At 45.3% G+C, this 15,941-nt stretch overlaps 7 protein-coding genes across 7 annotated transcripts; 4 read left to right on the forward strand and 3 right to left on the reverse strand.

Moving 5' to 3' along the window:
- Nucleotides 1–412: 412 nt before the first annotated feature.
- Nucleotides 413–2,125, forward strand: SAMD00019534_105280 (hypothetical protein; the record flags this gene model as incomplete). The annotated part of the gene is made up of 2 exons (XM_012894366.1): nt 413–1,434; nt 1,495–2,125. The coding sequence occupies 2 exons, from the start codon at nt 413–415 to the stop codon at nt 2,123–2,125; spliced, it is 1,653 nt and encodes a 550-aa protein (XP_012749820.1).
- Nucleotides 2,126–2,627: 502 nt separating this feature from the next.
- On the forward strand, nt 2,628–3,850 carry SAMD00019534_105290 (hypothetical protein; the record flags this gene model as incomplete). Its single annotated transcript, XM_012894367.1, has 2 exons — nt 2,628–2,883; nt 2,952–3,850. The coding sequence occupies 2 exons, from the start codon at nt 2,628–2,630 to the stop codon at nt 3,848–3,850; spliced, it is 1,155 nt and encodes a 384-aa protein (XP_012749821.1).
- A 426-nt stretch (nt 3,851–4,276) lies between these two features.
- On the reverse strand, nt 4,277–5,008 carry SAMD00019534_105300 (hypothetical protein; the record flags this gene model as incomplete). The annotated part of the gene is made up of 2 exons (XM_012894368.1): nt 4,277–4,852; nt 4,922–5,008. 2 exons carry the CDS (start codon nt 5,006–5,008, stop codon nt 4,277–4,279), a joined length of 663 nt encoding a protein of 220 aa, XP_012749822.1.
- A 429-nt stretch (nt 5,009–5,437) lies between these two features.
- Nucleotides 5,438–6,715, forward strand: SAMD00019534_105310 (hypothetical protein; the record flags this gene model as incomplete). The annotated part of the gene is made up of 2 exons (XM_012894369.1): nt 5,438–5,745; nt 5,809–6,715. Coding segments are annotated over 2 exons (1,215 nt in total), but the record flags the coding sequence as incomplete, so codon positions are not given.
- An 18-nt stretch (nt 6,716–6,733) lies between these two features.
- On the reverse strand, nt 6,734–8,701 carry SAMD00019534_105320 (hypothetical protein; the record flags this gene model as incomplete). The annotated part of the gene is made up of 1 exon (XM_012894370.1): nt 6,734–8,701. The coding sequence occupies one exon, from the start codon at nt 8,699–8,701 to the stop codon at nt 6,734–6,736; it is 1,968 nt and encodes a 655-aa protein (XP_012749824.1).
- A 1,224-nt stretch (nt 8,702–9,925) lies between these two features.
- On the forward strand, nt 9,926–12,020 carry SAMD00019534_105330 (hypothetical protein; the record flags this gene model as incomplete). The annotated part of the gene is made up of 5 exons (XM_012894371.1): nt 9,926–10,129; nt 10,219–10,329; nt 10,390–10,857; nt 10,927–11,493; nt 11,598–12,020. The coding sequence occupies 5 exons, from the start codon at nt 9,926–9,928 to the stop codon at nt 12,018–12,020; spliced, it is 1,773 nt and encodes a 590-aa protein (XP_012749825.1).
- Nucleotides 12,021–12,137: 117 nt separating this feature from the next.
- On the reverse strand, nt 12,138–13,522 carry SAMD00019534_105340 (hypothetical protein; the record flags this gene model as incomplete). The annotated part of the gene is made up of 2 exons (XM_012894372.1): nt 12,138–12,379; nt 12,445–13,522. 2 exons carry the CDS (start codon nt 13,520–13,522, stop codon nt 12,138–12,140), a joined length of 1,320 nt encoding a protein of 439 aa, XP_012749826.1.
- Nucleotides 13,523–15,941: the final 2,419 nt, after the last annotated feature.

Consider the following 15,941-nt stretch of genomic DNA (forward strand, 5'->3'; position numbering starts at 1 on the left):
TTAGAGACAACACAACAATCAATCACTTTGTTGTCAAGATGAGCGATGGATGGATCAACGACTACAATGGAGGAATCAGTTCGCTGGAATTCAATCAAAGATTGAATGTTTGATCATTCATTCATTATGTCAATATTGATTGCTTATTCTCCTCCAGTGCTTGGATCACAATACCCAGTTCTGGACTTGCCCTGCTTCTCTACTACATCATCACTATGGATTACACAGTTATGTAAAAACATGATCAAACATCGTCCTTTGATTCAGGTGACCACTCGAGTAAACACACTTCAAAACATTTGTTTGATTGTCTTGCAGCTCTACATCCACCAGCTCATCATCCATGTTGGACACCCTTCCTACCGTTGTGCTATTGTCACTTGTTGGACAAGACTGGCATTTTGACTTGCTTATGTCCGTGGCGTTCACTTGCAAGCGGTGCTTTGCAGTATGCCAAAAGCTTTGGAAACGGCCTTCTGTTTATTACCTCACTGATCGTGATGTAATACATGTTGGAGATCTACCCGAGTCGGTCACACATTTGGCAATCGATCATCACTTTACACAAAGACTGACGCCTGGGATACTACCCGAGTCGATCACTGAGCTCAGCTTGGGCTATTCCTTCAACACTCACATCGATCCTGCCACGCTGCCCTCGTCTCTGCAGACGCTGTCCTTTACCAATGACCCCTGGTTCAATGAACGAAAGCAGACCTTCAAACCTGGCTGCTCGAACCTCCCAGCATCCCTCACAAGCTTGACCTTGGGGCACATGTTTGACCAAAGTCTCGCTCCTGGAACACTGCCTCACTCGATCACCACATTGACACTTGGCAACTCTTTCGACCATCCACTGACTGCTGGTGTCCTGCCCGCGTCACTAACGCGACTAGTCTTTGGCCACGAGCCCCCAGGATTCAACCAACCGACGTCATTGATTGTCCTTCCTCTGGGTCTGCGCAGCCTCTCATTGGGCATAAACTTCAATCAAGTCATCCCTCAGGGGTGGCTCCCGCCCCTCCTCGAGAGGCTCTCGTTTGGCAACCACTACCAACAAGACATCTCTCCAGATGCACTGCCAGCGTCCCTCCAGACGCTTTCCTTTCGCAAGACACTGCGCATAAAGCAGCTCCCTCCGGGTGCACTACCGCCGTCTCTCACGACACTAAAGCTGCCAACTAATTACAACCATCCATTCGCCCCTGGAGACCTCCCCAGTACCCTATCCACTCTGGTTCTAGGCCGGTGGTTCAATCGAGAGTGGGCCAACAACTCGCTGCCACCATCGCTCACCTCGTTGGTTGTTGGAGATCAACACAGCATGACTCTGCTGGCTCTCGACTCGCAGCCCTGCTCCCTCCAAACATTGGCAATGTGCCATTGCTTCTTGGATGTGAGGGGACAGCCCTGCGCTTGCAACCCTAGTCGTTGGTACGAGCAGGATATTGTTTTCCTTCCTCTCCACGACTCTCTGACGACTCTTTACTTTAGCAGTGAATTCGATTGCTTCATCCCTACCGGAACTCTTCCAAACTCCATCAGGACCCTGTCTTTTGGACATAGTTTCAACCAGCCCCTAGGTCCCCTGACTCTGCCGTCGTCGCTCACCAACCTGGCCCTTGGCGCTGCATTCCAACAAGATGTCGATGCCCAGGTGTTTCCCATGTCCCTCACGAGACTGGCACTTAGAGGAGAGCCGGTGCGTCTGCCTACCAGCATCAAGCACTTGTCTCTACGCGAGATGGACCAACTCTGTTCAATGGACACATCGCCCTGCGCCTTTGATATTGTCCAGATGGACCTTATGGAGTGCACAGGTCGCGCGCCTCTCCAGCCAACAACATTGTCCTTGCGAGCAGTCGAGGTGCAATTTGGAGTCTTGTCTCCATTTGACGAATCACCTATCTTAGAGCCCTCCAGCAAGCTGACCTCCTTTGTCGTCCATTTCCTCCGCGATCACTTCATGCCTAGATACCAACTGCCCTATGTCCTCAGACTTCGAATGGAATTCGTCAATATCAACTACATAGTCTCTTGGATTGACTCTACCACTGCTCTGCTGGTCCTTTGCCATGACAATGTGCATCGTATTTGGACCACAAACAAGTTGCAAAGACAATGAAGGTATCAGATCGCTGGAATTCAATCAAACCATTTGATTGATTGTTTGGTCATTCATTCATTCATTATGTCAATATTGATTGCTAATGCTCCTCCAGTGCCAGTGCCTGGAGCTGTGAATCCTGCTGGCCAACTACACCCAGTTCTGGACTTGCCCGCTTCTCGACCACATCATCATTATCATGGATCTCATCAACCTTATCCTTGGAATGTTGATGGCGTAGTTTTGTACTTGTGGAAGTCCCAGAATGGTAGATTTTTGTTGCCATGCATGTGACGCTCTGCATTGGCCTCGAGGTCTTGTTGAGGATGTGGCCGATGTCCATTCTGTTGACTGAACCTATGCGGTCTTTCATAAACAAATCCATTGAGGGATCATCATTATATCTCTAGGTTGATGTCTTTTACCTTGTTGTTGATGTTGCTGTTGTCTTGTTCTAAACTTTGATTTAGTTTTCTTTCAACCAGAACCCATTCAACATCAACAAATACAACAACATGACATGTCTTGCCTCTCATTGCTCGATCTCCCAAATAGAAACATTCAATTGCTCTTTGACTATTTGGACAACTTGGATGGCATATGTCTTGTGCTCAGCTCCACATGTCTCTACGCTCAAAGAGACCAGCTTCTTAGGTTTGACATCAGCTCAATGTATATTGAAGGTTGCTACACATACAAGAGCGAACATATCAGACGTGCAACTTGTCTCAATAGCTTCCTCCACTCCATTGATCGATCTCTAAGCAACATTAACAGTGAGTGAGCTATCATATTTGAACCTAAACACGTTGTCCAACAACGAATCACTAATATAATGACCAAGTTAACATTAAGGTTCGCACGAGTGACGATGTAGAGTGGCTGCAGTCGCACTCCAATGGCAATTACAACATCAGCAAGCTCACGATCATTGGTGAGCGACCACCCCTCATCCCACCAACTGTGACATCGCTCAACTGCCACTTAGATTTTGTTGGTGATGCTTCATCATCATCATCAGTGACTGAACTCATTCTCTTTGGAGATGGACTGCCAGTCGATATTCCATCAACAATCACAACTCTCAATATCAGCAATTGCCGAGCCGGCGATACAGATTCCTTTGTGAACCCCTCAACTATCACAACGCTGATGGTCTACGCGAGCCAATTCAGTCCGCTCTCGCTTCCTCATTCCATCACAACATTGAACCTTAATGCATATTATTGTTATCTTGCCTATGGAGTCATTCCAGACTCAGTGACCAAGATCACACTGCGAAACTACAACTATGACCTGCAACCAGGCGACCTCCCTCAATCGATCAAGAATCTCAATCTTTACATTTACAACAACTCGCTAGACATTGGATCTATCCCAGATGGCGACCAGTTCCGGCATTGTTCACACTCGCTCGCCTATCTCCCGCCTTCGGTGGTTCATCTCTGTCTTGGTGACCATCGTCTCACGCCGGGGACGATTCCTGCCTCCATCACTGAGCTCGTCCTCGGTGGATTCTACGACAGGCCATTCGATCACAATGCAATCCCTCCCACTGTTACCTCTTTGACAATTGGAAGAATGTTCTATACTAATCCCATTGACAATCTTCCATCAACTCTCAAGACCTTTCGGTACGATGGCTGGACCACGCTTGGCAGACATCTCCTTCATCTCACCAACTTGGGTCTCGATGATATCCGCATTGACAACATTGACCGTACGCATCCATCTTGGGATTGACCATCCTCTCGACCCGACCAGTCACACAACGTCCAACATCCTTCGCTTCGCCACACTTTCCTCACGAGTGACGGTCAACTATTATAATGTAAACTCTCAGATCAGATTTGCCATCAGATTCTTAAACAACGACGTTGCTCTCTTCTTGGCAGACTCACTGGTTGGCGGCTTCATTCCAGTGTCAAGGTTGATGGCACATGATTTTAATGTCACCTCGCTGACGTCTCGATCAAACCTTGGCAGCTATTACCACCATATTGATAATCCAGAGGACCCCGATGGCGACCGAGATGAAGAATATCGGCAAATGGTATATTCCTTCGGCCAAGATCCTAAATCCCAATGTGGCAGTTCTTCTGAGCACGACGATCAATATGATGAGGATGACCAACAAGATTGATTATCATTCATTCATTCATTCATTAATTATGTCAATATTGATTGCTCATGCTCCTCCAGTGCTTGGAACTGTGAATCCTGCTGGCCAACTACACCCAGTTCTGGACTTGCCTGCTTCTCGACCACATCATCATCATCATGGATCTCATCAACCTTATCCTTGGCATGTTGATGGCGTATTTTGTCCTTATGGAAGTCCCAGAATGGTAGATTTTGGTTGCCATGCATGTGACGCTCTGCTTTGGCCTCGAGGTCTTGATGAGGAGGTGGCCGATGTCCATTCTGTTGACTGAACCTATGCGGTCTTTTGGCTTGTGCTTCGAATGCCTGTCGCGTCCTATCCATGTCCTCCCCAGAAGGATTCTGTTGTCTGTTCATTATAGTATCTCTTAACTTCATAAACAACTCCATTGAGGGGTCATCATCATCTCTAGGGTGATGTCTTTTACCTTGTTGTTGATGTTGCTGTTGTCTTGCTCTATTCTTATCAACATTCTGGAAGAACTTTGATGTAAACTTATCCTTCAACTCCTCAACAATCTGTTTATCATCGCCATCACTATCCCTCTTTGGATACCTTTGTTCTATTTCTTCAATTAGTTGCTTTATATTGGTGATGGTGATTCAGTAAGTCAATCATGTCAGTCCTTTAGTCATCCATAATGTACTTACTTCTATCTCATCTTTACTTGATTGAATAACATCAACAACAAAGATAATGACTATCAATAGTATTACAACTAACTTTATCCTCTTCATTAATAAACATGTACTATAAATATATATACTACTATTGCAATAGTAATTGAATGATCTGATCAGCTGATCACATTACCTTGGACCATTGCATTGTGATGGTGAGTCGACAACACATCATGTGTAACAACAACCACCACTAACTTAACACCAACTCCTAAAGGAAGGATGGATGGATAGTGGTCAGATGATCAGCACACTCTCTAGATGATATACTACTAATTCCAGATAATAGATGACGACGACCGTCAAGAACTTTCGTCTTTGACGATTCAGATTCATTCCACCAAAGACAAAGATACAATGAGCACAACAGATACACCAACAACAACTACTACATCGACTCCTTCAAGTGATGATACAACAACAAGTTTACAGGCTCAATTGACTGATGTGAAGTTGGATCAAACTACAACTACAACTGCAACAACTGCGACATCAAACAATGACAATAACAACAACAACAACAAACAGAGTACAATATCAAAGTTGATGACATCCTCACCCTCATTGTTTGATGAAGAGCAGTCGATATACTTCTCAGACAGCTACTGCGAGATTGCCAAGACAGTGTTTGCAGAGTCATTAACCACTCTCACAGAGTTCATTCTCGACAAGGATGCTGCCAACGTCAAGTATCAACTGTCGGTCGAAGTGAAACGCAATCCCAACTTCTTCAAACAGCTCATACCCGTGGTCGCCAAGCCAGCTACCACATCGACGACAAAGAACAAGGATAAGAAAGACAAGAAGGATAAGAAGGACAAGGAATTAAAGAAACCAGAGGACTCATCAACCATCATGAACAGGATGTCATTGCTGTTCGCAGTGGCTACGAGGAGTCTGGACATTGTTACTATGTTGCTGTCGGCTGGTGCACTGCCATTGATCAATGTACCAGATCCAATCAGTAAGGTCACTCCACTACATTTGGCAGTGATGTTGGGCGACCCAAAGATGGTCGCATTGCTCGAGGAGCGAGGCGCCGACGCCACAATCATTGATACATTCAGAGCTGTACCCATCGACTATGCACACATGAAAGGACTATCGATTCCCCCATTCAATCCTCAATCAATCCAGATATACAACTACAAGAATGATGGCGCGATGCAGGCGTGGCCAGTCGAGCGCGTCGAGCGCGAGCTGTCCATCAAGTACTGCCCAAGAGTGCTGTGCACCAACGACTACCTCGTCAACCTTTGCTTCAGCTCATTCGAGATCAACGCCGACATGCAGTTCCGCGACAGGTACCTCAAGTCCATCAACAAGACGGGCGGCGAGGAGAATGTCATCCTGGGCTGGATCTCGGACCAGGTCGGGTGGGGCGTGTTTGCCGCGCGCGATATCAAGCGAGGCGAGTACATCGTGCGCTATGGAGGCATGTTGACAATGAACGAGAAGATGGTGACGCCCTGCTACAACATGATGACGTCGATGGAGGACTTTGGCCTGGACGCCTACCGCTACCGATCGATGGGCGGAATGGTCAATCACTCGGCAAAGCACGCCAACGCCGAGAGCGAGTGCATATTCGAGTATGGCGCTGAGCAAGCATTGATCACCGCCGCCAAGTTTATTCCCAAGGGTACACAAGTGTTTATCGACTACTCGCAATCATACTGGCGCGAAGACGACCAAGACGATATCCAAACAGAGATGGTTGAGATGGGCGGTACAGACTCTTATCCATCGATAATAAAGTTCTAGAACTGGTATTGATCAATGTTAGACCAATTGCATGGCGTTGGGGTTGTTGGCATTGATGTTGTTGCCGCCAAGGATGAAGGATAAGGTGATTGGGATGGACTTGGAGGCGCTGAGCATTCGCGTAAGATACTGGTCTGAGCATAGTGGCGCTTCATCCTCTTGGCTTGACTGGATGGTCGCAGCCACTGCGCCACCCAGGTCGACTTGTACCTCGATAAAGTTGAAGTGCATGGTCTTTGGATGCAGGAATGTGATGTTGATTGAGTATGGTGGATTGCACATAACCTCAAAGATTGGTATAGATGTTGCTTCATCAGCTTGATCTGGTGCCGTATTGGAAGAGGTTGTGGCTGGTGTTGTTGACGATGATGTTACTGTTGGTGGAGTTGTGATTGTTGTGTTTGATGTAGATGCCGACGACTCCTCGCCAGGCGTCTGATCCTCTGTTGGCTGGCTGGTGAAGCAACTACGAAGTAGCAAGTTGAAGACTGCCTGTTGACGACAGATCTGGATCACTGGCAACAGCTGTGAGCAGTGCTCAAAGGGTACCCTGGACAGCTCGATGCCCTGATGATATCCACCCGTAAAGAAGTATCGCTGCTTGGCGCCAAAGACCACGTTGTCGTAATGCTTGTCCAGTGTTTGTGGAGGGGATCGAGGCTTGTCGCGTGGCTGTACGATTTGATTCTCCAACATTGACATTGGATTAAGTTTAACACCTGGTGCAGCGGACAATGGGTATGCCTGCTCATTGCTATCCTCTCCATATTCAATTGTTTGAACACACTTGATGATCTTGGCCATTGTGTCCAGTGTAACGTGGATGGGAGGGTCCAGGCGCGCAACGAATCGCACTGGTGATATGATACTATCATCAGTGATCATTGCCTCTGTAGTTTGGTTGAGTGCGATTGGTGGCGCGACGGCCACCGAGCCGACAAACTCGTTAAAGTACTGCTGGTTGGTGATGTCCGCGTCAGACTGTGGTGGGTTGCCAGACAGCTGACTGCTGAGCGGCAGTTTGAATGGACGCCTACCCTCCTCAAACTCAAGGGTCATTGAGAGGCCAGTCTCCTGGGCCAGACACTGCTGCATTGTCATGTAATAGTTGATCCTGAGCCCGCAGCTGTCCTGGCCGATCTTGCCGAAGCTGGCGCCGTACAGTGGCGATGAGATCTCCTCGGTGGTCGGGTGGTCGACCTTGAGTCGCGCGCCATAGCACGGGTAGCGCTCGGCCAACATTCGCTCGATACTCATAAAGTCGCTCTCGAGCACCTGCTTGGCATTCTGCAGATTGACGTGCTTGTACTTGCGGAAGAGCAGGTCCTGCATGCAGATCCTGCGCAGCTTCTGGTCAAAGTCCTTGAAGGCGTTGTTCCGCAGCGCTGTGGCGAGGTCGTTGGTGTACTCGGACGTGGTCTCGGTCTCGTTGGCCATGTTGATATAGACCAGTTTCACCTCCTTGATGTTGCCATCGCCATAAACAAAGATGTCCAGGATAAATGTCGACGATGATATATTACAGCTGTACACATTCTCGGGCAGTATATCGTTGGGGTCCAACTTGGACAACGACTTTAGCTCCTCCAAGTCCGAGTATGAACCGAATCGATTGTCCACCTCAGCCATCAACTCACTAAGCCTACTTGCCAATAGTCCAAGTCTCTTACGTCCAGCATTATTGTTGTTGTTGTTGTTGATCGATGATGATGATGATGATGATGATGATTGTGCTTGAATGTTGGCAATGTTATCCAAATGTATCTTGCCAAATAGTGCACAGTCTGATATTGTCTTATTGAGTTGTTTCAACTTGCTATTGGTCATTGAGTATTGTCTTTGAGTGACCAGTAACTTGGACATCTCTTTCTCACTCTCCAACTGACGATATTGAGCAAATGTCAACTTCATTGTATCCAACACCTTCTTCAATGTACTATATCTTTCATCTGTATTGCCTGCTGAGAATGGATGGACTACACTCATTCATTCATTCATTCATTCATTCATTCATTAATTAGTGTCTTGTTATTCAATCAATCAATCAATGATGCATATCATACTTACACATTGATGTCTTATAGGGAGTGACACCTGGCTCAGTGATGGTGTCTAGATGAGTACCAAGTATACCTATATCATTGAACCATGCTGTGTAGGCAGCGTATAGCACTTCAATACCATGCTGTACACTAGTATCCCTAATGCTACTTGTTGATGTCATGATTGTATCTGTATGCTACTATGATGATCATTGATGAATGATGAAGTTCTCTTTGTTTCAAACTCAAAGTGTGTGAGTATTGAGCAACCTTTCATTCATTCAAACTTCGTGTCGTCCAACACACAGATAAATAGAGAGATAGAGATAGAGATAAAGACAGAGAACATGGAACAAGGAGAGGTTCATAACGATGATGATGGAGAGTACTCTCCAACATGGAGATCATCACCAAGAGATAATAATAACAACAACTTCCCAATGTTATTATCAACATATCCATCTGCTGAATGTGCTATTGACCAACAACCAGGAGGCTTCAACAATAACATCAACATCATCAATAACAACAATGACATTGATGACTACCAGAGTATAGTCAATAGTTATAAAGAACGATATCAATCTAACAACAATAGTAGAAGTAGGAGTAGAAGTAAAGATAGAGATAGACACAGAGATCGAGATAGAAGAAGCAGAAGTAGGAGTAGGAGTAGAGATAGACACAGAGATAGAGATAGAGATAGAGACAGAGATAGACATAGAAGGAGTAGTAGAAGTAGGAGTAGGAGTAGGAGTAAAGATAGACAGCGGGATAGAAGGGATCGAAGAAATTATGGAGACTTGGAGAGACATGAACCTTGCAATATTGTGATACTAAGGAATTTGAAGGTGGAGACAACGACAGAGACTGTTGTCGATGCTATAAAGGTGTTTAGTCCACTGGAAGAGGTGACGTTGAAGCGCGACAAGGTCACAGGAGAGTCGCGAGGCTTTGCCTTTGTCACATTCGCCACAGTCGAAGAGGCCACTCAATTCATCTCAAACTCACGAGACAAGCTCATCATTGATGGACGCAACATCCTCGTCAACTTCAGCACGCCAATAGTTCCAGCTTCTCAAACATTAGAATGGCTATGTGATGCGGTATGATCATGCCCTGCCACTCCCCTCGCTCATATGGAATCATCTCGCCCATCTAACACATCATGGCCCTCACTACACAGTGCGACAAGTACAACTATTCATGGAGAAAGACATGCCACAACTGTAGAGAAGATATACCGATCAATCCAACGATGAAGAAACCTGTGGCAACTGGTGCGGGAGGTTGTGGCGCTTCTGGCGAAGATGATCAGCCCTCAACCGGATTGTTTATTCGTGACCTTTGCATGACTACAAACGAGGAGACGGTGTCTATTAGTCCAAACAATTGCTACATTGCTATGACTGTTGTTCAAGCTTACTAACATGTGTCTCCCCAACCCATCACATTAACCAGTTGAACGAAGTGTTTGGCAAGCTAGCCGGCGCACGACCCATCGAGACCAAGATCGTCCGCAGGTTCGGCTTCCCAAAGGCGTTCGCCTTCCTAGAGTTTACTACTCAACAAGTATGTTTGGTACCATTCCAATCAATCAATCAATCACTAACCTTGTCCAATCGACCCCAGGCTTCAACGACTGCTTATGGCAAGAGTAAGGATCTGAAGATTGATGGATACCCCGTCAGGGTCACGTATATGAAGCCAGAGATGAGGCCAAATGCAAACATTGCACCAGGTATCTCAGCGACTGATTACACTCAATGGCTCAACAATTATGGTGCACCTGCTGCAGCAACGACCACGACAACAGCTACATCCACCTCCTTGACAACTTCGACTACGACTATACCAGAAGGCTTCTCAATCGATCCCAACACTGGACATTATTATAACTCTACGACTGGATACTTCTTTGACACTGTGGCCTGTCTGTACTTCTACTACGACGTCAACAAGAAGTCATACTTCTCCTACAACTCTGTCTCCAGCACATACGACCCCTTCGTTCCACATCTGCCACAGCCCACAATAGCACCGGCCAAGAAGAAGGCTGCAGCTGGTCCCAAAGTAGCAGGATCAATCGCACTGAGAAAGGTATGTTTGATTGATTGATGTTGATTGATTGAATGAATGATCAGATACTAACTGTTTATGCTTGGATAGATGGACAATGAGTTGGGCAAATGGAATCAGAAGGGCAAGGTGTTGCAAGAGGCATTCCAGAATGATGAGAAGCTGTATAAACAACCTGCTCATCAGACCAGTCTTGATCCACTGGATTACACTGTACAGAAGCATCTACTTCAGCACAACCAACAACAACAATACCAACAACAACAATATCAATATCCAACGAATACCTCAATCCAAACCGATCAGACACAACTTCAACAGCCTCAACAACTACAACAACCTCAACAACATGGTTTGGATACTGATGGACAACTACAACATCTGCAACAACCCCAAACAGTAGCACCGGCAATTGGGCCAATCAAGTTCACAATGAAGGCAGCGGCACCTGTGAAGGTGGTGGCACCAATGGTCAACAAGGCAGCGATAATTATAAATAGGCGGGTAGAGGAGACACAGATACGATTGGCGGCACAACAGACTCAAACACAAACATCGGCACAGCGCAGCGACCTCATCATATGTAAGCTCTGTGATCGACAGTTTCCATCGTACGAGGCACTGGACAAGCACGAGAAGATGTCCAAGCTACATCAAGTAAATCAACAGAACGACATGACACCAATGCGAGCCACTTTAATGTGGACGGCAAGTCATCACAGCTCACAACTAACCATCACACGACTACTTGCTTCGAGCAGACCAATCTAGAGAATGCCAAGAAGAGCGGCATTGACTACGAATCGATGTTGAGCGGCCACAAGAAGCCGGCTGCGCAGCCGTCCCCATCGTCGTCCAATGACTCCAGCGATAAGAAGCGCAAGGGCAACGAGCAGCAGCAGCCCAATCCATTCGGTGAGAACAGCATTGGATTCAAGCTGTTAAAGAAGACGGGTTGGAAGGAGGGCGATGGCATTGGCCGGAGCGGTGCTGCACCCACTGCGCCCATCGAGGTAGTTTTGCGGCCAGCCGGCGCCGGCCTGGGTTCGACCAACGAGGACCCTCGCTATGCCATCCTCCCAGGCGATGACTACATGACCGTCACCAAGAAGCGAGCCATGCAGCGCTTCCATTCACTCGGTGGCAAAGATGTCGAAGACAGTCCATTCTTTCAGCAGAAGTAAATAACAAGTAACCTTTATTCACTTGTAGTGTAATGTATTGTTGTGTTGTGTTCGGATGTTGGGTATGGTTGGTTTGATTGAGTCGGTAATTGATTGATTGATTGATGTTTGGCTATTTTACAATGATACGATGGCACTACTCTCCTCTCGACTGAGGTGGTAGGCATGTGAAATTAGGGCAGAGATGGAACGGTTCCTTGAGACTGCCAGATCGTCTAGCAGCTCTTGAGCCTCCTCCTCCATCCATTCTGATCGGTTCACCTGAAGTATGTATGTCAGCTTGACCTCCTCTGGCGCATGTTCGATTGGCTCAAAGACGAATCCACTTCCAAAGCAATTGAGATGATATGGTTGAACCTCTGTTTAATTGATTGGAGTGTTAGATTGATTGATTGAATAGTGCATGACTAGGTTATACACATACCTCTATCGATGAGATGGTTGTTCATGCCTTGGACATGGAATGGGATCTGATGCTGGACAATGTAGATGGGATCGGCAAGGACTGGACCTGCGGCCTCGCTTTGGACCGCGGTCTTTCTCTTGACTCTCTTGTGTGGCGCACGTTGATCCTCGCTGTCATCTTCCTCATCCTCCTCATCAAAGCGCACCTCATTGTTCCATTGGATGGGCACGGCCAATGATTGCTTCTCAGTCTTCTTCAGGAAGCTCTGCATGGCATTGACGATTCCATTGTTGCTCAGACTGGCCTTGATGATACTATTGTTTCTAAATGTGTTGTTGTTGACATTGACGACGCTGTTGAGCTCGCTGCCATTGCCTGCGCTCTCCAAGAAGATATCGTTGGACGATGAGTTTGTGTAGACCATGCGTGCATATGTCATGTACAGGTTGCCCATGATCTGTTTGTGCAGCAAGTCAACCTTCTTGATTGGCTTGACGTCGGTGGCGGAGCAGGGACCATTGCAGTTGGCGTGATTGTGTACCTCTGGGCTCTTGATGACCATACCTGTGCAGTGACGCAGAGTGACATCCCACAAGGGAATCTTGTCGTAGTCCAAGATGAGTGACAACAGCTTCCTGAGGATGCGTGTGGGCACGGTGCGCGTGACACGCACAGTGTACAATGTTGTAGTCTCGTTCTCCAACTTGTGATCCTTGAGCATCGCCACTGATTGATTGGGCAGGACGATCATGTCGATCACCGACTGGAAGTTGTTGGCCACACGGCTCTGGTTGGGACGAGCCAGCGGGTCGCTTATTGGCTGCCAGAGGGCCGAGTCCACGGCGGCCGTCTTGCGGAACAGCTGGAGGGATGTGCTGAGCAGGGGTGCGTAGTACGAGTAGAGTTGGTTGCGGAACTTGAACATCTGTTTGAACGAGTAGGACGAGTTGATCAGAGACATCATGTGCGAGGGGATCAACAACGATTTGTAAAAGGCACTGGAGAAGAGCAGGTTGATCGGTTCGAGGTTGGCGTAGGGGTCGGAGAAGTACTTGTGGCAGCAGTTGATAGTGCAGACGGGCACCAGCGGGAACATAGGGCCCCAGTTGGCGCGGAACAATTCACGCCATAAGTTATGATTGGATGATATGAAGCTGAAAAAAAAAGTTTGATATCTGACTGACTCTAGTCAATGAATGTTCGTCCAAGAATGAGAACACATAAAGTAATATATCATCAGGTAGATCCAATAACTCCAATGGATGACTATGATGATTATGTCCAGCTCCTGTTGTTGCTGCTGATGATGTTAAAACCAACTGTTGTGTCTGTGCCTGTGTCTCTGTTCCTGTCTCTGTCAATGTTTGATGTTGATGTTGACATGATGGCTGTTGTTGTTGGATAATCAAGCTTGATGTTCCTTGTGATTGAAATACGCTACTCATGTGTAATAAATGAATGTATTATGTATGTATTATGTATTATTTGTTTGTTTGTTGTTAAGATGTTAAAGAATAGAAGTGATTGATGGAACTCAACAACAACAACAACAAACAATAAGAGGAGAGAGGAGAGAGAGAGAGATAAAGAGTAAGAGAAAGAGGAAGAGATTTAAGCAGAATCATGTGGATACTATTTAGGAGAGGTCAGACAACAAGAAGTGAGTTACGCTTCCATCTTGAGGTGTGCGTGTCGATGGATAGTCGCACAACACGAACCTTCTTTGACTTGGGCAGGTCAGGTCAGCTGGTTGGATGGGGATTGGCTTGCCCTCATCCATGACCAAGGAAGCAAGCAAGCAAGCACCCGACAACAACATTGAATGTACGCATGGTTGTTAGTTGATGATGTTGTTGTCAGCGCCATTATTATGTATTTGTAGGTGATAGACCTCTCAAACACACACTCTAATTACCACTCTGTCCCTGCAGTTCCCAAATTGGCAAAAAAGGAAATGAATGATGTTGAATCTGCGACAGACCACTCAATGTGTTTGGGAATGAATGAAAACTTCGTCAGCATTAACCTCCTTCAATTCTTGTGTTTTGGAACACTCACCCATCATACACATAAATACTTTACTATTACCCTACCCTTACCTCTTTATAAAGTAATGACATGACGAACAAGATGTTTAAACGATGATGATGATGATGGACGTAGTTAGTTACGGCTGAGCGAAATATACCACCACTTGGGACATGTCCCGCGTGATCGTTGGGAACGAACTACCCCAACAACACCGAACGAGGACCAACTAGACCAAGACACTCAGATGATAATGGGTACTATAAATACAGAGAGAAAAGATGGACCGGTCCGATAGACGTCTACCGATGGCGGTTTATTGATTGACGTTTACCAAACAAGGTAGTGATCGACGACAAATGTCGACCTTGGTTTATTATCAAACATACCAACACGTCTATATTTATCCTTTAAGCACTCAAAGGATAACTTTGTCGCACTACGCAATATAAATGACATGTTTGGACTGTCTTGATGTCAAGACTAATCACATTTGCATGTGATACACCTCGTAACTGATATCTAATGTAATGTTCGATATTGATATCATTTACAAGTTGTACTTCAATTCCTTCAGAAAGAGTTGGCGAGCCAATATAGTTTGCAACAGAACTTCCAAGCATGTACATTAATATTCACCAAACAATTGGGATTCCAATCAATACATCAATCAATCAATCAATCCAATCCAATCCAATCAACCAACAATACGACTGTAGAATATTCACTGCGAAATAGATATTAGTATCTAAATGATGATCGAAATAATATTTAACTATAATTATTATAATTAATTAATGACTCACTTTAATATGTGAGAAACAAAGTTATATTTATATGTTCACATTGAATGGGAATTTAATTCAATAATATTGGTCGTGATGATGGATATTCCAGACCATTTTTCGTGTTGTTGATTTTTTAATTATTTTTTATCTCATTGAATGGATGGTGAACCGGGGTGTGACAAATCAATGAGATAAAACGTACTGTATCACACATCTCTTTTTCTGCCTGCCTGTATGCCCACATAATAATAATAATAATTATTATTAAGATCATAGTCAATCAATTGATTGACAACAACAATAGAATATACAACAACAACAAATAGACAGACAGTAACAGTAGCAGGTACTATCTAGCAGCAACAGTATTCAACTCAATAGCATATTCCCTTCCTTTTTGTTTGCAAACACACAACAACAACAATATTATTAACGATCTTGTTTGAAAGAGAACATAACAACATTTATAAATTGTTGCGTTGCATGCACAAACAATAATATTTCTACGACGACTCAACAACAATATTATCCATTCGAATCATATATCAATAATAATAATAATAACTGACATTAATCGCAATCAATCAAACAAACAAACAATTTTAATTATAATTACTCATCATCATTTATGTGGAAGTAATAATTGACAAACAGACATAATATTGACCGATCATACTATTATATCTGTATTTATCCATA

The sequence above is a fragment of the Acytostelium subglobosum genome (genome assembly GCF_000787575.1).
Source record: "Acytostelium subglobosum LB1 DNA, scaffold: scaffold27, whole genome shotgun sequence".
Lineage (NCBI taxonomy): Eukaryota > Evosea > Eumycetozoa > Acytosteliales > Acytosteliaceae > Acytostelium > Acytostelium subglobosum.